This window comes from Oreochromis niloticus, unplaced genomic scaffold (genome assembly GCF_001858045.2).
Source record: "Oreochromis niloticus isolate F11D_XX unplaced genomic scaffold, O_niloticus_UMD_NMBU tig00000744_pilon, whole genome shotgun sequence".
Taxonomy (NCBI): domain Eukaryota; kingdom Metazoa; phylum Chordata; class Actinopteri; order Cichliformes; family Cichlidae; genus Oreochromis; species Oreochromis niloticus.
Window position 1 is genome coordinate 56,460 of NW_020327232.1, and position 25,753 is coordinate 82,212.

Consider the following 25,753-nt stretch of genomic DNA (forward strand, 5'->3'; position numbering starts at 1 on the left):
AAAAGTATATCAGAATCTCACTGAATCTCATCTTCATCCTGTTAGAATTAGACACAGCTGACTGCACAATGATTTAGGCTTGTTTGGCACATCATGACACAAGGTTGGACAGACTTGTTTTAGTTGATGTTCTTTGTTTTCTTTTCTGTCTGTGTGGTTTTATATGCGAGTTCTTTTACTGGCCTGTTTACCACTTGTTGGACCCACTTGGACCTTGATAAATCTCTCACAGGGTTATCCACATAGGAACAATGATTCTGCCTACATAAAGTGTTTGTGGTTCTTATCAGAACACAGAGGCAGCAGAAGCCACCATCTCTCTGCTGCACTGCATGGATCATACTCACAACTCACAGCCCTAAGTATGAGTTGTGACAAAAAGGAAATTTTAACGAGTCTTAAAAGTAGAGAGAATGTGTGTCTTCTGAATCCTGGTTCCATAGAAGATGGTCCAAAGTCTCCCGTTCTACTTTAAGAACTCTATGAACCACAAATAAGCCTTCAGTATGACAGTAACACACTCTGTTAGTATAACGTAACTATGAGATCTTTAAGATAACACAGGGGCTCATGGTTCATGAATTTGTATGTGAGAATAATGATTTTAAATTATTCCTATTATTCTGTGTCAGTGTGAGGAAGTAACACTGAAAAAAAAACACAAGTAACCTTTTCCATGATTTTATCATTTCACCTGTAAGAGGGTTGTTATAGAAAAATGATCACAGTTAGGATCTGTTTCCCAACCCGATGGTGCAGGGGCCCACCAAACTAGGCACTCACCCACAGGCAGCCGTCCAAAGATTGGCTTCAGGGTGGAGGCCCGGTAACCCTTTCCTGGGCAGTTTAAACTGTTCCCTAGATTTTTCACTCATGGGGATTTTTGAATTGCTCTTTCTCTGGTCCCTCACTCAGGACAAAAGCCCACAGCCCTCTATCATAATTAGATAGAGATTCACAGAGGGGTTACTGTCGTTTGATGAAACTTAATCGTTTATAATATACCGCCCCTTCAACCTTAGGTTGCAATCATCAACCTCAGTGTTTTATGAACCAAAATACTCTGTGAATACTATAAACAAGAGAGCTTATCTCATACACTACCATCCTGAAATAACATTAACTGAGAAAACCTGCTTTAAATCAACTCAGCTGAAAAGTCGTCCCACTCTGGACACATTGAGCTTGACAAAGCTACGTCATAATTCAGAGAAAGCTAATGGCTCAGTGGTCACTTGTGGTGACTAAACAAACCCCCAGAGCTTGTGTGTGTTGAGTTTGTGTTAAATGTGAATTGTTGTCTATGCAGACAACAGATATGTGATTCTGAGGCTTTATCACAGTTAACTGCTGTATTATCACAAACAGACTGAATGTCATTGCCAACTTGACTCTGGTCAGTTGCAGACTGATATCAGACTGACTCTGTGTTATGACAACGTTTATGGCAGGTTTTTCTGACAGTGTTTGATCATCTCTGTTTGTACCAGTGAATAAATAAATAAATAAATAAATACATACATAACTGAACTAAGCACTTTCTGCAAACAGCTGTTTGTTTACTCTTTAGCTGAGTTTTTGTCTCTGCTTTATAACCAGCAGCTCTTCGCTCATGTTTTCTGTTTATGTGGGCAAACAGCTGTTACACTCACCTCTGACACTGAGAGTCACTACTTTCTGTAGCAGCATGTGTCCATCCTTGTTGTAGACAGTGCAGGTGTAGACTCCACTGTCAGTGAGGTGGAGGTCTTTCAGGGTCAGACTGAGGTCTTTAGTTCTCAGTGGATCTTCATTCATCTCAGTGCGACATCTGTAATCCTGCTCCTGTGTGTCTGGTTGTTCACTCCAGCTTGGATACACACAGACCTTCATGTTCTTGTGTTTCCACTGCACTGTGACGTCCTGAAGGTCAGCTGTGGTTTTAAAGGGCAGCAGGACCGACTCCTCCACCTCTGTCACCTCCACCATCTCTGCCTGGAAAACTGACAGCAGAACATGAAACAGACAGACATCAGTGAGGTTGATCCTCCATCATGTCCTCTGCTGTGTAACCAGCAGCTCTTCACTCCTGTTTTCAGTGTTTCTCTGAGTAGGAGCTGAACTGCTGTGTGTTGATGTGTGAGGCTGCACAAACAGCTGCTTTTCTCACCTGTGACATTTAGTGAGACAACTTTCTGTAGCAGGATGTATCCACCCTTGTTGTAGACGGTGCAGGTGTAGCCACCATGGTCACTAAGTTGGGGGTCTTTCAGTTTCAGACTGAAGTCTTTATTTCTCAGAGGATCTTCATTCATCTCTGTGCGGTCTCTGTAATCCTGGTCCCATAAGAGATGCTGGTGTTCATTGTTCTGATACACATGGACCGTCACGTTTTGGTGTTTCCACTCCACTTTGATGTCCTGAGGAACACGATCATGTTCGTCTTTTGCTATTATAAAAGGCAGCAGGACAGACGTCTCCTCCTGTGTCACTTCCACCATCTCCAAAGGGTAATCTGAAAACAGAACAATGAGACAGACATCAGTGAGGTTGATCCTCCATCATCTCCTCTGCTGTGTAACCAGCAGCTCTTCACTCCTGTATTAGCATCAGTGTCTAGTTCTCTGTGGTTTTTCATTAATTTGTGTGTGTCTGCTCCTTTATCAAAGCTGCTTCTCATCATGTTTCTGTGTCTTAATTCCACTTGATGATGTCCAGAGGCAGAAGAGCTGTGATTACAAAGGACCGAAGTATCAAATATTTACCATAGCTCTGTTAATTACTACAAGTAAATCAATAAATAACATATCCGAGGTCTTCATGTACCAAAAGAGTTTCATATCACAGAGGTTTGCTTTCATAGTCCTCCATCAGCATCTGATGATCTTTATTAGAAAAATATGAAAGAAAATTCACTAAACCAACTATTTTAACAATCATTACATCAGTACATGAGTACAACTCATTAATTTCATTTCATTTCATTTCATTTATTTATTTATTTCACACTTGGTACAACAGTACAAACAAACCAACCACACTTTCTATCAAAAAGCACTACAACCATGTGTGAAAAGGAGCAGGAAGAAGAAATATTCTTATTAAACCCTGCCCCCTATCTACAATCCAACTTATATTACAAGTGGGCACCAAAAATCAAGGAACAAACTAACATTAACATTTATCTCCGGTCCTAACCCAAACGAAACAACACATTTATAATCAAAATATACAAATTTACAATCAGAATATACCACTCCACATAGTAACAAGGAGAAAAATAAAATTAAAATAAATAAAACAAAACAAACAAAAAAAAAATTATAATGGATCCTTTTTCAATGAACCCCAATTTCATTCACATTCTTCATATTGAGTTATCGTTTTAAGCATGTAACACTTTTTAAAACAATGTAAATTCATACAATTCTTTAAATTATAATGAAGAGAGTTCCACAATCGTATACCCCTAACCGTTGGACTCATTAATCTTTGTGTAGTCCTAGCTAACTGATTCTTAAAATAAAATTTCCTTCTACTATCTTCTCTCCCTGAACACAATAAAAATACTCTTTGTAACTTAAAGGGCAAAATATTATTTTTAGCCTTAAACATAATTAATAGTGTCCGTAATTTCACTAAATCTCCTAATTTTAATAATTTCGATTTTATAAATAATTTATTTGTATGTTCTCTATATTTAACATTATGAATCATTCGTATCACTTTCTTCTGTAATAAGTTTAGAGGTTTTATAGTATTCTCATATGTATTCCCCCAGATTTCAACACAATAACTAAAATATGAGAAAAACAATGAAAAATATAAAATGCGCATTGTTTTATAGTCTAATAAATCTCTTACATTACCCAAAATATAAATGTTTTTAACCATCTTCTTTCTGATATACTCAACATGTGATTTCCATGTCAAATTTTCATCTACTATTACACCCAAAAAACGAAATTCAGTAACTCTTTCAATCAATTCTCCATCAATGGACATAATGACTTCATCCTCCTTTACACGATTGCCAAATATCATGAATTTCGTTTTTGTCAAATTCAAGGATAATTTATTTACATCAAACCATTTTTTTAATCTTAACATTTCAGAAGTCATAATTTCAACCAAATCTTTCAAATTCTCTCCAGAGCAATAAAAATTTGTGTCATCTGCAAATAAAATAGAATTTAAGCTTTTGGATACATCACAGATATCATTAATATATAAATTAAAAAGTTTAGGTCCCAAAATAGAACCTTGAGGAACGCCACATACAATCTTCAATCTTTCAGAGGTGTTACCGAGATAATGCACATATTGCGACCTATTTTCTAAATAACTCCTTAACCAATTCAATGCCACTCCTCTCACACCATAATTATACAATTTAGAAATCAAAATAGAATGTTGTAAGGTATCAAAAGCTTTCTTTAAATCAACAAATACCCCAACTGTATATTTATTATTATGGGTTGCAGATGAAATATCATCAATGAAAGTCAACAGTGCTAATGCCGTTGATCTATTTTTATGAAATCCAAATTGATTTTCATTTATTAGTTGATATTTTTCAATAAAACTATCAAGTCTTTGCGCAAAAAGTTTTTCAAGCACTTTTGAAAACTGTGACAAAAGAGACACTGGCCTATAATTGTTAAAACTATGCTTATCTCCTGATTTATATAAGGGTATCACTTTTGCCACTTTCATTCGATCAGGAAATACTCCTGATTGTAACGAAAGATTAAAAATATAGCACAGAGGAATACTTATACAATCTAAAGTCTTTTTAATTACAACCATGTCTATACCATCACAGTCAGTTGATTTTTTATTTTTACAATTTTCTACAATTGCTACTATTTCTTTTATGGTAGTATCAGCCAAGAATATAGAATTAACCATTCTATTTTCTCCTTTCCAGGCTTCCTCATATTCTGGGTCGTCATTTTTTCTAATTAAATTTGCTAAAGTGGGTCCAACATTTACAAAAAAAGAATTGAATTCGTTTACTACTTCAGTCTTGTCTTCGACAACTTGATTATTCTTAATGAAATAATTAGGCCGATCTAAGGGTGCGTTCTTGTTACCCAATACCTCCTTAAAAATATTCCAAATGCCCTTAATATTATTCTTGTTTTCCTGAAAAAGTTTATTATAATAGTCTTTCTTGGCTTTCCTCAATATTAATACCAACTTATTTTTATAAACTTTATATTTCATTTCCGCATTCTTAGTTCTCTGTGTTATATAATCCCTGTATAAATTATTTTTCTTTTTACATGCATTTGCAAGACCCTTAGTTATCCAAGGTTTCATATTCTTATTCTTTTTCTTATACTTAAATGATACCACTGGACAATGTTTATCATACAAGGCCAAGTAAGTTTTTAAAAAAGCTCCATATGCAACGTTGACCTCATTTACATAAACTTCCTTCCAGTCCACTTCCATGAGATCTTGTCTAAACTTATTAATTGCCTCGTTATTTCTTAACCTCCAATGACTCACGAAACCAACTTCTTCCTTTCTTTTCATATTTAAATCAAAAGTAAAAAAGACTGGTAGATGATCGCTTATATCATTTATGATGAGGCCACTCATAATATTACTCTCCAAACTATTAATGAAAATATGATCAATTAGTGTTTCTGATTTATCCGTTATTCTACTCGGCTTCATAATTAAAGGATAAAATCCTTTACCAAGTAATAATTCATAAAAATCTGACGCAGCCTTATCATTTGCCTCTTTACAAAGATCAATATTGTAATCACCACACAAACATAAAGTCTTATTTCCCTTAGCCTTACTCAATAAGTCTTCTACTGCCTCTGTAAATAACTCAATCTGTGACCCCGGTTTCCTATATATACACGTTACAATTATATTACTTCTTCTTTCTATGTCCAGTTCCACTGTCACAGACTCCATTAAATCGTCGTTTAATAAAACATTAGTTAGTTTAATTAATCCTGTTTACTCTGGTTAACTTTTTAAATGTTACTTTAAAAATTGTTCTGAGCAGTATTTATTATGAATGAATAGTTTTTATTCACTGAGTTAGAACAGACTGTAAAACAAGAGCTCCTTTTAGTCTCCTGTAGCCTTTAACAGCCTGTAAGAATTTATATGTGAAGCACTGGGAACAGATTTTATGTCAGTCCATCACAAATGTGACCTTTAGTGCAGCAAGTTTAAAAATGTCTTTGTAAACATCTCTAGTGTTTGTGATTGTTCTTATAAAGCACATTGTGCAGATACAGAAATTATTTTTACTGCAATAATATGACCTGCATTATTAACATTGCCTTAATAATATTACTTACAGGACTGATATTGTATCAAAGATGTTTGCCATCATATTAACCTTTTTCATTACAGGTGTAGCTATGATCATTTTATACACACTGCATATTTGTGCTCATTCGGAGTTGATGTTCAGTCTATTAAAGGTCTCAAGCTTTGTGAAGCGCTATGTCTTCACAATCCATTGTGTGGGTGACTTGGAACATAGAAGGCCGCATACACGCTTACAAACACATATAATCTAGAAACCTGCCAGGCCAAAGGCCTGGAATTCATTTAGCTTCTAACTGCATTTTAGTCTACGTGGTAACAGATGACAGGAGAGTAGTTAAGAAAGGTATCAGCCCTCGGAGACCATCTAGGCTTGAAATTTATTACCATGTATGGAAGGTGTTATCAAAAACGGAACTTTTGTATCTCTTTTCAGACATTTAAGATGTATCATTGACTGTAATCGATGTATTCTGAGCTGTAATTGGCGCACGAGGGGGCGTAAAACCCTGATGCTATAAAATCATCATCTTGTGTATTCTTAGCGGGAGACGTTTTGCTGATGTGATGCTGTATACTTCTTCTCCTGCGTGTGTTTTAATAAACTCACTGTCTGATTGCACTCTCCTGAGCCTCTGTTGGTGTGTTCTGTTGCTCAACATTTTTCGAACTCGTAACAACATGTAAGCAGGTGGGTTGATGGAGGTGGCGTAATGAATCATAAAGTGTCTCATCGCTCAGCTTTCTTTGAACTCTCTTACTTTCACTTTCACTGGCTGCTTGGTTTACTTTAGGAACGACTGAGGTTTGAGTTCAAACATCACTGCTGAGACCCACTCACTGTTTGAGTCACTCTGACGTCTCTGTGACATAATCACTGTGACATCACTAATCATACTGATGTAATAACAAAGCATTAAACATCATTTATTATAGTTCCATTGGTAACAGTACAATAAGTACTTACTAAAGTTCAGATAACTAGCAGGTTACTGTTTATCACTGATGGTTATTATAAAGAGTCTCCATTAGGCTGAGAGGGCGGAGCCTCTCCAGCAGCTCATCAATCAGGTTGATTATTGGATCATTTCCATGTTGGAGCATCTGATGAGCATCATGATGACCTGCTGAGTCGTCTGGTTGGTGCTTTAATAATTATGCATGCAAGCATTTATTGATGAACTGAACATGAAAGTTTAGCACAGAGGAAGGAAAACGAGTTCAGGAAAAAGAAAGTGACCTTTTGTCAGTCTGATTTGATCAATCTGTCGTATTTGAGTTTGAAGAAATTAAATTAGCCAAAGCTAATTTTAACCTGGTCAGCTGTTTAGAAAGTCGTGAATATGTTGTAAGATTCATGAAAAGTGCTTCAGTTCATTCTATTTCTATCACCATTAGAGGGTTTGAAGCATCACTTATAATTGAGTGAAAGATTATCAGGGTTACCATGGTTACCACATTAAGTTTCAGTTTAGATATTAACATTAATAATACCCAAACAGACTCAAACATCTGATGTTTAATGGCAATAAAGGATTCTGATTCTGATAATCACTCACCTTTTCTCATCTTTAACATTCTATATCTATAAAATATGAAGGCACCACAGGCAGCAGCCAGGAGAACCACAGGAACCAGGACAGCTGAGAGAAATATGGGCCAGACTGGAGGAGGAGAAGGTGGAGGTGGAGGACGTTCTGTAATCAACACAAACACAAACAACCTTAAAATCATTGTGGTGAATTCACTTTTGTTCTAACCGCCAACCTTTCTCTGAAGCACTGACCTGTGACCTTGAGGTCTACATAAGTCTTGCTCTGATCTCGTCCATATTTGCGGGTAGTGCAGGTGTAGGTTCCACTGTCAGAGAATGTAGGGTTCTTCAGAGTGAGAGTGAGGTTTCCGGTTTGCAGAGCGTCAGCGAACATTGATGTTCGGTTGGTGTAATGATCATTTTGTTCTTTAAAATCATCACCGCTCTGCAGACGCACGTGAACTGTTGGGATGCTGAGCTCCTTGCGGTCCCACATTGCTGCTGTGGCATCTTTGGCAACATCATCTGGGACCTGACAGGGCAGCAGCACAGACTCCTCCCCCTCATACACCTCCACTGCGGATGCACGCTGGGAAACTGAGGACAGAAACACGAAGCGGGTTAGTGCTGTAATGTTGTGACACAGAATGGCGATCCAGGTATAAAAGCCTCACCTCCTGACCTCAGAACAGTTTCCCACTTTGCTTTAGTCCAGTTTAAGTTTGTTTCTGAATCATACTCACAAATGGGTTCTGCATGACAGCTTCTCCTGAGCCCATACCCTGACTTACATCACACAACCATGCCTGTTTTTAATGCAGTGCTGCCTCATGACCCAAAGATCATGGACATAAACTATTGACTTTGTCATGGTCTGGGTGGGTGCTGGGTTTTTGCCTCAGTGCCTGTGTTTCCACCTCTTGGCAGAGCTGCCGCATCACTGTTGACAGGCTGCACCTGGGAATAATCTGGGCTGCTGGCTTTTTAAGACCAGTGCTCACTGTCCTCACTCTCACAATCACTCTTCGCCAGAATGTCTGCTAACGATTGTTAGTGCAGGCCGTCACAGTTTCATGTTAAAGCATTCATAGCATTGCTTGTACTCACCTGAATTTCCTTTCTGCTCACAGTAATCCTCCAGACGCCACTACCTACCTGCAATAATACTTCTCAGCTCCATTGCTGGTCTGTTTGCCAGGTTCATTGGCTCACTTCCCTACTCTCAGAGAAAGCTTGGATCATAGCTCTGGATAACTCACACGGCTCACCCGGACCACCTCCCCCTCTCCATGGTCCGTCCCCGCCTGATAAAAGTAAGACTGTTCACAATTGCCTGTTTTCCTCCTGGATTAAACACCTGGAATCCCAGCTTGACACCTGTCTTTCTCATTACAGAGACTCTGAGCGCCTGTGTGTCCCAGTTCCCGGTCGCTAATGGGTTCCTGTACCGGCAGTTACCCGATATCTGGTTTCCCCGACTCCTGCTCTCACTAAACTAATACAGTTTTCTGGACTCTCTCTCGGCTCATGGTTTTTGACTTGTGTATATGTTAAAGCCTCACTCTTAAAACAGTTACTGCTCATGGTGTATCCTAGTAAGACTCCTAGAATTACTCTAGTACTAAGTTTATGGCTCATGCTTTGTGCATAGTCTAAGTTTCATAGTTTAAGTTCATTGTGAGTGTTGCGATTTTCATCCATACATAAAGCCGCGGCCGGCTGAGTTGGTTGTGTCCCTGTGACGCGCCTCCAATAATCCATAATGAGTCGTACTTGTACTTTGCGCATTTATTTTAAGAGCAAAACAAAAACAAACTTTTGCGCTTTCAATCAAATTACAAATAGCGCATGCATTAACTGATGTGCCAAAAAATGACGGTCAACAGAAAAGTTTGCCCACAAGCCACTCACCCAACACACCTGCTGCGAACACCGACATCAGGTAAATAGACTGTGACCACACCCACATGTCATCAGCTGAGATGCAGGGAAAGCTGTACACCTGTGCCACCATAACAAATAAGCAAAATATAAACATTGACTTTGGCTCTTACAGTGAGAGATTATTGAATCTCATTCTGGTTTCATAGTAAATACGCTATGTGTTTCGCATTTGTCTCTGAATATTGTGTTGTACAGTACACATTCTGTAAATAAAGCACTGATTCCACTCATACACTTTTCCTCCGAGTGCTGTCTGCATCTGGGTCCATACTCCCCACGGCCACTTGGACGTGACAGATTTTCAGTCTCGTCCCTTCCACACAGACATTTTCCAGATTGTGAGAATCTTTTGATGACATAATAAAGTGTAGATGACGATGTATCCAAAGTCCTAACAACCACACCAACCTCCATTTTTACTTCTGTAAAGCTCTACCTTTTTAAAATCATTTCATTGACCTGTTACTGTTCTTTCCCAGCCTTTTGTTGCCCTGTCATAAATTTTTGACACATACTGCTGCCATTATATTTTTCAATCTGTTCTATTGTGAATAAAATATGTGAGCTGCAAATCATTGCATTCTGCTTTAATGTACATTTTGCCCCGTGGTTTCTAGAAATCATTTATAATGTTCATAACATTGTTCATAAAGCATGTCATGTGAGTGTTAAAATTAAAAATGAAACATTTATGTTCATAAATAATGTGGATTAAAACACATAAGGAGTGGCAGCAGTGATGACTGAACAGAAATCAGTCACCTCCTGCTACATATTGACTAAGAATGCACAGAAATCTTCGACTGTGTGAGAAATAAGAGCAGCTTTAACATGTAAGGTGAGCAGTAACATCAGCATCAGTAACATCATCTTTGGAAAAAAATGGTATTAATGTTGATCGTCACCCAAAGTAAAGATGGCTGAACCCAGCACACAGCTCTCACAGAAACATCTTTTAACCTGTACAGGAGCAGAGCAGCTTTCTTACCGAGTAAGAGGAGCAGCAGCAGCATCTTCATCCTGCAGCAAAGTCCCGTTAAATCTGATGCTCAGCCAGACTGCAGACACATGAAGCAGCGACAGAACAGAAGTGAGTCAGCAGACACTCCCGGAGACTGCGGCAAACACCTCTTTACTTTCAGTTTCACTTTCACCGAGGGGTCATGGGTGGGACCAGGAGCAGCGCTGTTAGTCATCTGTCTTCAAGAGAACAGTGAGGAGGAAAACACCAACAGGAGTGCATACACGTACACACACACAATCTCTTTTCTTATTGAGAAAAAACAGGGCCTGATCATCATCGCTTTATAACGACTTCGTTTCTGTCCAAAGTGCCTTTTTTGTGTAGATCAATTGTTTCACTAAATCGTAACATGTTCATGTTTATATACGTCACACTACAAATTCAGAAAATTCTGACTTTCATGTTGTTTTTTCATGACACACTTGTGTGTATAGGCCTTAATCATTTGCCAGCGTATCTGCTGTGTAATTGTTATTTATTTCTCTTTTTTAGTCTTTTTTTTGCTTAGGTCACCATTATTACTTAGACCATTAATGTCTTCATACGTCTGTTTTGGCTTCAGGGCTCCCTGCATCATGTTTTATTATTATTTTTAATATAATCTTTACTGTCTTAAAATATAAAGTACAAAAAAACACACCACTATTGCCACTGACTGCCATCTGTTCCAAAGGATCCGTCTGGCTTTCTTTTTGGCTCTGGATCCACAAGACTTTTCAGCTTTGGTCACACTTTTACATATCACAGGACCACTCTAACACTATCAGCATACTGGGAACATAAAATCAACTTGCACACTACAAAAGTAGAAAAGCACCATATAAGAACGAGCTCATTTAAGAGGACAACACTGATAAAGTGGATTCAGAAGAATAAACTGAAAAACTGGCGAAATGTAAATGGAAAACATGCCGTCAGAACATGAAACTAAAATAAAAAAGATTTAAAAAAGCAATTTTATGGTGTTGTGTCTGTTTAGTTTAAAGATGAAAATCACAGAGGCCTTCAGTCCTGAGGTCTAGCTGACCTTTCAGTTTAATCTATAAGTGCTTTAGAGGCTCAGAGAGTGTGGAAATCATCCTGTTATGGAAGCAGACAGTTAGAAGGTATTTTAAATGTAGCTGAGCACAATTCCTCTGAAATATGTCTAAATATGCTTCACAGCAGCAGAACTTCGTTCATTATTTCATTTGGGGGAAACAATAGGGTGACTAATGAGGAGTCTTTGTACAAGATGTTGCTGCTCACATTCATCAGATCTTCATAGCATTTTTTTATAGATGGCGTATATATATATATACACACACACACACATATATATATATATATATATATATATATATACACACATATATATATATATATATATATATATATATATATATATATATACACACATATATATATATATATATATATATATATATATATATTGTGTTAGAACAGAAGGTGGCACTGCAACATGCAACTCTACACAGAAACTCTACACAGAAAGGAAACCAACCAACCAAACACAAGTTTTCTTATTTTTTGTGCTAAGTGTTATTGCTATATATTGTGCAAATGCTATTCATAATTGTCATATATCAGTTCAGTAGTGAAATTATGCTTAACATGAGACATTAGGCTAGAGAGGCAAGTGAAGAGGAAGGACAGTAGATATATTAGACAAAGGATGTTGAAGCTGGAGCTGCCAGGAAGGAGGGAAAGAAGAGGACCACAAAGAAGATTCATGGATGTATTGATGGGATTAAACGTCTCGGACGAGAGGTGAAATGTCTTCAAGAAACTTAAAAATGTTCAATCACTTTTACTTCCAAGCTCATCAGAGGTTTACATTCATCACGGGCATGAATGTCACTGTAATTTAAATATAATTTTAAATTTTACTAATTACGCCAAGAGAAGTGGCCAGTGATGCAGCCAGAATTATGCCACAATCTTGTTGATGGATACCAAAAGCATCTGGTTGAAGTGCAATTCTCTAAAGGTCATTTAACCAAATTTATGGAGGGGTATATGTATATGTTTGAGTCTGCATGCACACTTGTGACTTTGTGTGGATCAGACAAAATAAATTCAAACCTGTGCAGCCACTTCTCATTTTAAGGGTCCACCTTGGAACAAAGCCCAAACTTACCATGAAATTCACAGCCATGACGAGTGTATGTACACTGTGCTGAGTCCCTTGCTCTGTTGTGATGACCTGACCTTGGATCGATGTTCTCTTCTGAGACAACCGGTGGTAGCATTCACAGCGTCTTCACCACACTTTGACCGTACAATCCAACTGTCATGGACAGAATCTGGACTAATCACTGAACATCATGTTCCTCCATTTTTTGTGGCACCATTTAAAAGGAAATGAACAGACTTTCTTACAGTGTAGGACCTTTTGCCAAGAAATACAGATACAAAAAGGAAATAACCAAACACAAGGTTTCTTCCATTTTGTGTTAAGTGTAATTTTAACAGTTCAGTGAACAGACATGAAATAAAGGACAGTGTTGTACAGTGTGGCATACAGAGGTTTGCATACACTTATAGATACACAGCAGCAATTCATGACATGACATGTCATAATCATCCTCCTTTTTTTCTTTCTATCACTCCCCTTTCTCCTTTCTTCTACCTCCACTTCTGTCAGTGATACATATATTACTGTGAATGAAAAACAAGATAAATAACATGAGGGTTTTCATCTTTCACACATCATAGGCCTGCACACAAGATCCGCAGAGTACTGACCATCCATCCATCATCCTTCTATCCTGTCTAAGCAGAGTGAAACCCTTCTCTGTTTGTAGCATCCTCAGTGCCCAGTGAACAAACCAAGGTACCAGACATATACTTCTCATAGCTCAGAGTAAAATACCACACTGATGTTACTTACTGTTGACTTTCACACTCCTGGAACATACACAGAGGATCTAAATTAAATTTTTCTACATTAATTTTGGTAAAGATTTGGAACCAAACTTGATTGAATCAATGAAAGTGAGAAGACCTGCAAGGTGGGAACTTCAGACTGTGATTTAACTTGATCCATGTTAACAAAACCATTAGTCACTGTTTAGAAACACTAAACCAAAAGCTTATTACTGCGTTTGATTGGTCAGCCAGCTCTCCTGACCTGAACACCTCAGAGAATCTGTTATTATTAAGATGAAGATGAGAAACTCTGGATGAGCTGAAGATCACAGTCAGACCAGCCTGAGCCTCAGTGACTCCTCAGCAGGAGCTGATGCAGTAACTCATGGTACTGGAGCCCAAACCAAGTACTGAGAGTGTAAATGAACAGAGTTTCTGAAGGTGGATGTTTTTGAATGTAAACACTGTTTTTATTGATCCAACAATGTACAATTCATTCTTCACACTTCCTGGCTGCCTCAGCATTAATGATGCTGAATGATCTAAACTACATTCTTGGTATCAGGTTCATGTTATGTCCACAAAGAACTCCAGTGGAAGAGATTAAAATACAGAATTTACAAGTTTGTTTCATGGGAAACAGTGATTTACACAAACAGGTGGTCTTTGTGTTTGCAGAGGATCAAAAAACAAAACATCACAACAGCAACAATCACAGAGTCATTTATAGAAACATGTCATCTATCGTAATGGTTACAGAATACATAGAATAACACGTACAGTCGAGTATATCTGATATTAAAACTTTATATGAAGACAACATATGACACCAGCTTTACACAGAGAAGGAATCAATGTTAAAGTTTTCCTTTTTTAGTCCTTTATTTATTCAGGTAAAAATCTCATTGAGATTTAAAATCTCATTTCCAAGAGAGACCTGGCAAAGTGTTGAACTTTTACCTCACAGTTCAACACTTTGATACTCAGTGAATAAATAAATACATGCAGCAAGTTTGCTCTAATGAACCATTACAACACATTCAGATTACAGTTCATGTCACACTGATATGGATAACACACTCAGACCACAGGCTTCAGCACACGGCTATAGATGGAGATCCATCAGAACACAAGGAAACAGCACAGCAGCACCGGGAACAACACACTCTGGATCATCATCATTATGAGCTTCTAATGTTAGAGAAACAGCTGGCTGAGGTTGTTCAGCTGTGAGCAGAGGAAGGTCAAAGCAAAGCTGCATCTTCATGTTTATGGTATCATAGTTACACCACATACTTTACAGTGTATGAACCACAACAAGCTAACAGAGGGTCTGTTCTTCATACTCCAGTTCCATTTCGTCCACTTTGAGCCACAGCCTGGCCACCTTTTTGGCTCACCCATCCAGTAACAGTATTCCACCATCCTGGAGGAGCAGACAGAGGAGAGTCAGAGAGAGAGCATCAGATGGATCCAGTCTGGTCTCATAATGACACACATGTAACATCACATGTTCCAGTTTCACACAGAGGAGTGGGCAAAGCTTTGATTCATGTTATGTGATCCCACTCAGCCCTCAGGTGGTCTACACCTGATCATCGTGCAGAGACTGCAGCATCCCTGGACATGAGGACAATATTCCAGAGAAAAGCAGAGACTGGAGGGACAAAGCAGCTGTCTGTCACTGTGTTTGTATATGAATCAATCTCACTAATGATCTCATCAGCAGCCACTTTTAAAGGTAGTGGCTGGCTGTCACATATGGCTGGATTGTTTGTTGAACCAAGATGGTTTTTAGTTTTGCTCTTCCCGTCTTCTGTCTGTTCCCTTTGTAAAGATCTTCACTGGATTCCCTCTCTGGAGTGTGGTGAGTGTCTAGTGACACTTTGATGGCAGCAGACTCTGGAGAGGACACCATTCTGGTTATGTTGGATCCCACCTCTGCTTTTGATACTGTTGATCACAGTGTCATGATAATCACGCTCAAAGGAAGGAGAGAGGATGTTGAAATGACTGAGAGGAAGCAGCTCCATCACTGACTGTTTTTAATAGATGCCTTAAACACTAAACTCTAATATCAAGGGTTTATTTAAGTTGAGGAAGAATCAGCTTAAAGTTTTTCTCAATCCAAGACGGCGCCTGTGTGTGCAGCTTGCCGTCAGCTGCTACCTGCTTTGTTATCATCCATTTTCTTCAAAAATGTCTCTGCTCTTCTGGTTTATGACTTCTAATGGTTTATTCTAAGTTTATAGACTATAACAACTTGTAAGACGATGAGTTTTACTTCGCACAGCCCATGTTATGTTGTAGTATCCATTTATCATTATGCTACTTTGGTCTGTGGACTGTAAAAATGTTTGTATTCATGAAATAAACTACACTTTCACAGTTTGCACCTTTTACTGTTTTCCTGCTTTTGTTCACTCCGAGTTTGACAAAAAGATTAGAGGAAGCCAAGGTCTTTCCATTGCTTGTTTTCTGAGATGTAGAGTTGAAAATGTTATGTTCAGACAGACAGATCATCCAATCAGCTGCTGTATAACCAGCAGCTCTTTAATAGGGAACTACAAACATGGAGGACCAAATCTGTTCCTTCCTTCTTTGATGGTACACAGGACAATGTGTGCATTTCTCTTGTAATCAGCCAAGAACTTTTCCAGAGCAATGCACATGTCAGCTATAGATCAGACTGATGGAGAAACTGACCACTGTGAATCATTTACCAACACTTATGAGGTGCTGCCTGATTACTGCACAATGTCAGTTTAATGTCACATGAATCACTCTGTGATGTGTTTACCAACCTCTGTGAGAAAGTTGCTTACGTGCGTCAGACGTGTCTGTCTTTTGGACACCTGTGTCTGGCGTTTCAGGTGAGAAGCAGAACAGAATATGACATTTTATGGCAGCACGGAAACAAAGTACTTGACATTGGTTGTATGTGCCTGATGACTGATTACTGCTATGACACAGTCCTACATATCAAACTGAGAAAACAGTCTGCTTTGATGGTGGACTTGTTCTGTTTTCCTACAGAGCACCACGTCATCTTCTTATATCAACATCTGCCAGTCTGTGTACAGGGAATGAGGAAACCCCGTTCATTTACTGAGATCAACAGCAGACTTTCCAGTGTAAGACTTCATAAATATGTGAACATGAGCTGACTCTGGAACAGCTTCTATACAATCATGGACCGTAAAACAGAGGCAGGAGCCACCCTCTCTCTCCTGCACTGTACGGCTCAACTCACATACAGCAAACCTGCACTGATTCTACATATGTCACATTCCCATGATGCATCACAGGCTGTTTGATTGGATCTTTTTCATTGAGGATTTGTAATGTGGACAAACAGATGTTACTCTCACCTCTGACACTGAGAGTCACTGATTTCTGTAGCAGCATGTGTCCATCCTTGTTGTAGACGGTGCAGGTGTAGACTCTACTGTCAGTGAGGTGGAGGTCTTTCAGGGTCAGACTGAGGTCTTTAGTGTTCAGTGGGTCTTTCTTCATCTCAGTGCGCCCTTGTATGTGAGGCTGACTCTGGTCTCTCTGATACGTGTGGACCATCACTTTTTCACATCTCCACAGCAGAGTTACATCCACATCATCATCCCATCATCCACATCCCTGTGAGTTGCCAGGCAAAAAGTGGTGGCCAACATTTGAAGCTGGACTGCACCACCACTTCCTGCTGAAGGGGAGAATGTGTATTTTCTTTAATTAAAAACAAAGTATTTGTACTTAATTAAATATCGAGTTTAGGGTTTAGTAGTTTTGATTTTCTTCTTTGGTGTTTAGTTTATTAACAAACTACATTGTACTGCATCGTTTTTGTGTTTTATGATTGTGTTTTGGTTAGTTACCCATCTTATGTCATAGCTGTCTGATCAGCCATGATTAGGGGTGGGTTTTTATAATCGATTTATCGATTAAAATCGATTCTGGCTTGGATAATGTAAAATCGATTCATTAAAATCCTGAATCGATTTTTTAATATAAATTTATTTTGCCCGAAATGCCAGAATCTCAGGTGAAATCTCACAAAATTTCAACAACCACCAAACAGCTAAGACAGTAAATGAGAGCAGGTACACAGATTCTGCACAAAGACTTAAACACACAGCGCGACCCGCGGATCAGAATCAGTTAGATGTCGCCTTTCTCACGGTCGGGGCTGAAAGCCGACAGCTCGCTGATTCTGATGTTTCGGCGGGTCGGCGCTTTGTGTTCACGCTGTTTTTGCGCTGATTCTAAAGCTGTTAGTTTGATCTCTCTCCAAACAATATTGACTGAACCAGCAGCAAAAGAAGATCCAAACTACGCTTCACATAAACATCGTCATGAAATCACTCTGACTTTTACTGTTGTGCTTCCACCATGATAAAATCACACTTCATGCACAGCGCTCTCTCTCTCCCTCTCTCTCTCTCTCTCTCTCTGTACTTCAAGAACAGTTTCCCGTCTAAAAATCTGTTTTCTGCATTATTCGCTTGGTTGTTACGCACAAGTCTACCGTTGTTTACAGCGCTGTCGGCCGCTGTTTTTTTTTTTCCCTTTTACATTCTTCTGAAAAGAAAACCTCATTTCTGCCGTTCAATACTGAACAAATTTAAACTTTTTAAAATTATGCAAAATGCAAAACGCTTAGCCGTGTCTCTAATAAAACCGCTGTAACGTCAGAGGTAACGTTCATATGTTTATTAATGGTTTTCTTTCGTTTTTGATGTACTGCAGAATATTTTTATAAAATCCCAGGCCAGGAAAACCACCTTCATGTTTTTCTGTGTTTTATCTTCACCTACTTTGACACAAAGGCATCTGATGTGACCTCACACCTTTGATAAAGTCTTGCGTGTGTCAGCTTCCCTTTTATAGATACAAAAATATGTAAATGTACTGATCTGAATTATAATATTTCTGACTGTCAAAATTTCCCAGATTCAAATCGAATTGAATTAAATCTAATTGTGGATCAAATCGATTCGGGACCTTGTGAATCGGATTTGAATCGATTCTAGAAATCAGTGACGATACCCAGCCCTAGCCATGATATTTACCCCTGTGTGTCATTTCATGTTTAGGTCAGTTATGTTTGTTTGGACAGTTATTTGGGTGGTTAAAGTTTGCAGTTTTGCCCGAGGTGAGTTTTGTTTCTTTGACCTCTTTTATGAGCTCAACATTTATTACTTTTGTAAATATAATTTTTGGATTAAATTAAATGGCAACCCTATTTTTCAAATAATTCCTGTGACTCCTCCGGTTCCAACTCGGTCCATCACACCAGACAAGCCGAGAGAGATAATCTCTTCAGCGTGTCCTGGGTCTGCCCAGAACACCTCACCCACCTCACCTGTGACATTTAGTGAGAAAACTTTGTGTAGCAGGATCTATCCCTTCTTGTTGTAGACGTTGCAGGTGTAGCCACCATGGTCACTAAGTTGGTGGTCTTTCAGGGTCAGAGTGAAGTCTTTATTTCTCAGAGGATCTTCATTCATCTCTGTGCGGTCTCTGTGATCCTGGTCCTGTAAGAGATGCTGGTGTTCATTGTTCTGATACACATAGACCGTCATGTTTTGGTGTTTCCACTCCACTTTGACGTCCTGAGGAACATCATCTTCTTCATCGATTTTAAAGGGCAGCAGGACAGACTTCTCTTCCTGTGCCACCTCCACCATCTCCAAAGGGTAATCTGAGAGAATGTCCAGACAGAGAAATGTCAGTGAGGGTGATTTCCCATTTCATTATGATTCAGAAGTGCCATTAAAGTAACGTCATTAGCCCTGTAACTTCTAAAGAAATAACCCTCATATCAGAGGTTTGCTCTCACAGTCCTCGATCTGCCCTGAGAATATTTATACGAACAAAGGGTTGAATGTTGATGAAATCTGTTCTGAGTCCTTCACATGTAAATCTTTCAACAGGCTGTTAGAGTAAAGTAAGGGAAAACCGAAAAAAGTTCCTATCTGACCCTCACAGAATCACCTGAGCATATCTAATGAAGACATGCAAAGTTTGTGAGAAGCCCATAAAGTAGGAATTGGGTCAAACCTGGACATTTCTCTTTTTTTATTATTTTTGAGCCCTCATAACTTCATAAGTACATAAACATTTACATGAAACTCTGAGTGCTGGAAAACAGGTCTAAACTTCATTAAATCACTAAAGCTGACTCTGAGGGAGGCACTCACTGATGTTTCACTCAGTGATCCAATAAGACAAACAGTCGCACACTCACCTTTTCTCATCTTCATCATTTTATATCTGGGATACATGAAGACACCAAAGGCAGCAGCCAGGAGAACCACAGGAACCAGAAGAGCAAAGAGAACTATGGGCCAGACTGGAGGAGGAGGAGGTGGAGGAGGAGGAGGAGGAGGAGGATGTTCTGTCATCAACACAAACACAAACATCCTGAACATCATCCAACAGATTCTGATGAATTCACATCAGAGTTCACTTCTACTCTGACCTCCAACCTTTATCTGCAGCACTGACCTGTGACCTTCAGTTGAACATGGATCTTGCTCTGATCTCGTCCATGTTTGCGGGTGGTGCAGGTGTAGTTTCCACTGTCAGAGACTGTAGGGTTCCTCAGAGTGAGGCTGAGGTTTCCAGTCTGCAGAGCGTCAGCTCTCAGTGATGTTCGGTTGGTGTATCGATTGTTTTGTTCTTTAAAATCGTCACCGCTCTGCAGGTGCACGTGAACTGTTGGAGTGCGGAGCTCCTCACGGTCCCACACTGCTGCTGTGGAGTCACTGGCAACACCAGCTGGTACCTGACAGAGCAGCAGGACAGACTCCACCCCCTGATACACCTCCACAGCTGAAGCATGCTGGGAAACTGAAGACAGAAACATAATGCAAATGACTGATTTGAGCTGGTGACAGAGAATGACGATTCAAATGCACGATGAGATCAGGTCAAAAGTTCAAAGTTTTTACTGATGTAAAGATGGGTTTGGTATAGGGCTGTTCGATATAACGATATATATCGGATGACGATAGAAAAACGTCTATCGTTTCATTTTACGCTATCGTTTGTTTCGTGGTGTCGCAAAATAAACTGTTTACGGCAATATTTTTTCATCATTTTGATGGTCACTGTAGTGGCTATATTAATTTCCTAAAGTTCTCTCTTTCTCTTATATTTAATATAACCACACTACGGAAGGACAAGCGCTTGTTTTTTATGCGTTTTCGTTAGCAACAACAACGGTAAAACCACGGCGTGTCCGCTTGTTTATTTTCCACATAAACCTTTCACAATAAAGCTCAAGATCCTGTTGAGGCTTTTCAAAATAAAACGAGTCACGTGAAAGATGCAGAGTATTAACGGATGAGAAGCAAAAAAGAGCCGCCAGGTGCTAAAAAATAAACCTTAGACTCAAACGTTAGAACAGGCTTTTCCCCGCAGCACGCCGTGTAATAAATACTCACAAAGAAAACGGCGGCCGTTACAACTTACGTCTAAAAATATATCGTTTCATGCATCAGTTAAAACACTGGACTCCAGGTACGCGACGCCCAGCTGGAAACACTTCACGCAAGTCGAGATGCCCGACATTCACAGAATTTACAGGAACTGTTACATTTTTGTAATTTATATCGTTATATCGACGATAGATGTTTTAATATCGGGATATGAGATTTTGGTCATATCGCACAGCCCTAGTTTGGTACACAAAAAACATATAAAACAATAAATACCCAAGTTTAAAATTGGGTGTCCCACAGCTTCTCAAAAGCAGAGACCACCTTCAAAGTCTATTCACACACGTCCTGTTTATAAGATTGTGGAAACCTGCAGTCAGCTGAGACTGAAGAAGTCACTGAAATGTTTCTCCCACTGAAAACATCCAGACGAACAGAATCAACTTTTTGGGATTTCCTTACCTGGATGATTGAGCATCAAGATTAATGGCTTTTATCTGATAAACATATGTGCTGAGGTTAATCAAGGACAAGAAGTTAGTGTGATTTTCATTTGGTTTTCCATTAATATGTCACAATGTTACTGCAGTTATCTTTGGTAAATCTCAATGATTCATGTCCTCAGTACTACTTTCTCTTACTAACATTAGTTAAAGATGATACAAAGAATAATATGAGACTATCACTGTCATCATTTAAATATGTTTTTTTAACTTTGTTTATATTAAATTTTGTTTGATGAGCTGAAACATTTCTGGTGGTCATGTTTAGCAGAGTCTTGTAAAATCGTCTGTCTGAAATCTAAAAGTGAACAAAGCTGATGTTTGTATTTGTTTTGTTAACATTCAGCTGTTCTCTAAAATAATTCAGTCATTTTCAGCCCACAGAGACTTTATTTGACTGCCTGAGACAGTAAATCAGGTCGAATCAGAAAACCAGGGTTACTGTACACGACCAAGGCGAGCAAACAAAACTGATTTCATATAATAAACAGTGATTTTACTATTTGATGGATTTTTATATGATGTAATAGGGATGGAAGATGAGCATGTGTCAGTTTTGTGATGAAACTGTACACGTGCTGTGTGGGTGACCCACAGGAGGAATCCACTGAGAACGTTAAATATCAGGGACTGATTTAAATGAACCTTTGATTTCACGCTGATATCAGAATTCTACACTGAGTCAGAATCAAAGTATTTCAGGTCACATGGTCGATTTAATGATCCTTTAAAATCAAAGTGAGTCATGACTGAAGGAAAAACTGAATGATGAGCAAAATTCTTCTTTGTTGTCACAAAGAAAAACAACAGAACATGTTCTGATGCACTAATGTTCTTTTATTTGTGAAAAGCACAGGAAGTGTGCCTCCCTCTCACACCTGAGCTCTGTCTGATAATGCAACAAATCAAACTGTGACACGTCACAGTGCTTCCATATAAAAATACTTACAGAGTGTTTTTGTGTCGTGATGAGCAACAATCAGCTGACAGCACTACCATAAAACTCAGGGTAGAGGCGCAGGAGGATTTGGACCGCAGTCTGCAAACATCAGCTTTAGCAGCTCATGACATCATCACTAATACAGATGTGGCCAGCGGTGCAGCAGTGAGGCTACAACTTGAGCTAGCTGTCTCTGCTGATATTCACTGTTTCCTCCTCTGCTGATGCAAACATGAACTAATGATGTAAATGTGGAGTCGAGGACAAATGAAGGAGCTGATGGAGGAGCGCAGACAGCAGTGTGTGTGTGTGTGTGTGTGTGTGTGTGTGTGTGTGTGTGTGTGTGTGTGTACGGGTTCTTACTATCCTGGTGGGGACTTTCTGCACAGTGGGGACCAAAATCCAGGTCCCCTCGGGGTTGAAAGCAATTTTCACACTCAAAATGCGGTTTTACTGTCAGGGTTACAATTAGGTTATGGTTAGGGTTAGGCATTCATTTTTAATGGTTAGGGTTAGGGTAAGCGGCTAGGGAAAGCATTATGTCAATGGGATGTCCCCACGAGGATAGCAAACCAGACGCGCGCGCGTGTGTGTGTGTGTGTGTGTGCATGCAGAGCATCAGAGCGTCTTTCTTACCCAGTAAGAGGAGCAGCAGCATCAGCAGCATCTTGATCCTGCAGTCAAAGTCCCGTTAAATCTGATCCTCAGTCAAACTGCAGACGCACGAAGCAGCGTGACTCAGCAGAGACTCAGAGACTGACGCACAAACACCAGTTTACTTTCACTTTCACTTCACAGGATTTTAAATGTGGTGGGTGGGCCATGGTGACGAGGACACATCATGTCATGTTTTTAAACAGAGCTCTGACTTTAGAATTAGAATTAATATCTTTATATTCACAGAGAGCACACTTCTCTGTTTGTGTGTGTGTGTGTGTGTGTGTGTGTGTGTGTGTGTGTGTGTGTGTGCACGTGTGTTCAGAGCATCAAGCTCAGCATGGTGGCGCTGTTGCCTCACAACAAGAAAGTCTTGAGTTTGATTCCACCACCTGTTTGTGTCCTCTCTGTGGAGTTTGTGAATTGTTGTCTGTCTCTTTGTGTTAGCCCTGTGACAGACTGGTGACCTGTCCAGGGTGTACCCTGCCTCTTGCCTTACGTTAGCTGGGATAGCCCCCCCTGCAACCCTGACTAGGATAAGCAAAAGAGTATAGATGGATCTTTATATTTAAGTAAAGAAATACAATTTTTTCCAGGTGATTTTTCTGATGTTATGATGATGGTAATAAAACTATGAAGCTACAGAGGCTGAATTCAAAGACACTAAAAATCACGGTGAAAAAAATGATGACTAGTACATTTTACAGTAATTTTACTGCAGTAACTCAGAATGATTGTTTGGCCTCCGCGTGCTCGTATGCATGTGAGACAACACCGAGGCTCCTGATGAGATGATGGATGGTGTCCTGGAGGATCTCCTCCCAGATCTGGACCGGGCCATCACTGCGCTCCTGGACAGTCTGAGCTTCAACCTGTACCAAGACTTAACATCCCACAGGGCTTCTAGTGGATTTAACTCAGGCGAGCATGGGGGCCACTCAGTGATTGTATGTAAACATGTTGCTGCTGGAGCCTCTGCTGGATGTTAGAGGAACTGCAGCTTGTGACCCTCCAGTGTTAGATGTATATCTCAGCCCTGGAGGGTGATGCTTCATGAGGTTTTATCATACATTCAGAATCTGTGAGCAGAACACAAACCAATCACAGCCAGGAAATACTGCATCATGGGGTATTCACTGACCCCTTTGCATGTCAGTGATGCTGGGGTCAGCAGGTCCATGTTTGGTCCTCTTAATGACACAAGACCCAGCGGAAGAGGCAGGAGCTGACAGAGAAGCTTACAGATGCTCTGATGGTCTGTCAGTGTGACCTCCTATCAGTGAGATGTTGGCGATGTCGTCCTGCAGCTCACTGAGGTCTGCAGCCTCCCTCGTCCTTCTGTCAGGCACTGAGACTGAGAACCTCTTCTTCTACAGAGACACTGATGAACGCTGCGTTTGCCTCATGCTGAGGCTTCTCACATGAACATCGTGAAGATCATTATGTCCTCATCGTAGAGTGAACCAATAGTCTTTTCCCACACAGTTATCATCACTTATTATAAAAACAGATTTAATAGGATGAGCCCATCTTCACATTTAACATGACATGATTTTAAAACCTGCAGGACACCGGCCCTTGAGGCCTGGAGTTGCCCACCCTTGGTCCAGATCAAAAGTTAAGAGCGCTTGAAAAATGGCAAAAAATTATGTTTTGCATGTTTGGATCTTAACAGGGTTCCAAGTAGAGCTTCAGCATGTAACAAGAAGAAATGGGAGTGAGACAAAACATTTCAAGGTTCAATTTTTCCTCATCAGAGAATAAAACTTTCTTCCACCTTTCAATGTCCCATGTTTGGTACTCTCTTGCAAAGTCCGAACGATCAGTTCTGTTGCGTTCAAGGAGACGAGGCCTTCAAAGACTTTTTTTGAAGCCCTTCAGTCTCAGATGGCGTCTGATGGTTATGGGGCTGCAGTCGGCACCAGTAATGACCTTAATTTGGATCAAGGATTGTCCTGTGTCTTGACAGACAGCCAATTGGATCCTCTGGCTCAGTTCTGGTGAAATATTTTGGGGTCTTCCACTTGACGTTTTTTGTTCAATAACCCTCGGGATCATCTAAGAAATTCCGAATGACTGTCTTACTGTCTATGCCGAGCACGCATCATTCTCAGGAACTCCTCTCATCCTGCCAATAAACTCTTCCAGCTCCTCCCCTCCAGATGGCGCCACAGGACACTTCAGACTAAAACCGCCAGATTTAGGAACAGCTTCTTCCCCACAGCTGTCACCCTGCTGAACTCAGTACTCTGCTGAACCTTTTCATCCACACTCACACTCGATCCACACCCCCATCCCTCCCAATGACCATGATCATGACTGTCATTCATTCTCAACATTCACCATATGCTCACATTGGTTATAGTTTTAGGACACTGACATATATAGTCTCTGTTATAGTGCCTACACTGTCCTCTATTATAGTCTGCTCAGAGCACTTCTGATTAGATGTAAACTGTATTTCGTTACCCTGTATTTACACATGTGTAATGACAATAAAGTTGAATCCTAAACCTAATCCTTACCATGTCCCACCTCATCAGCGATGGCGTGTTGTGG

The 25,753-nt window shown here is 39.7% G+C and overlaps 1 protein-coding gene and 1 long non-coding RNA gene across 2 annotated transcripts; one reads left to right on the forward strand and one right to left on the reverse strand.

Moving 5' to 3' along the window:
* Nucleotides 1–1,411: 1,411 nt before the first annotated feature.
* Nucleotides 1,412–23,451, reverse strand: LOC102082105 (uncharacterized). Its single transcript, XM_019355057.2, has 7 exons — nucleotides 23,174–23,451; nucleotides 20,160–20,504; nucleotides 19,900–20,049; nucleotides 19,015–19,353; nucleotides 17,030–17,355; nucleotides 6,699–6,702; nucleotides 1,412–1,423 (listed from the first exon to the last, which is right to left on the reverse strand). Exons 1-4 carry the CDS (start codon nucleotides 23,202–23,204, stop codon nucleotides 19,052–19,054), a joined length of 828 nt encoding a protein of 275 aa, XP_019210602.1. The 5' UTR covers nucleotides 23,205–23,451; the 3' UTR covers nucleotides 1,412–1,423; nucleotides 6,699–6,702; nucleotides 17,030–17,355; nucleotides 19,015–19,051.
* Nucleotides 8,810–9,711, forward strand: LOC112844687 (uncharacterized). The gene is made up of 3 exons (XR_003217416.1): nucleotides 8,810–8,868; nucleotides 8,950–9,132; nucleotides 9,215–9,711. It is a non-coding gene; the product is annotated as an uncharacterized LOC112844687 (long non-coding RNA).
* Nucleotides 23,452–25,753: the final 2,302 nt, after the last annotated feature.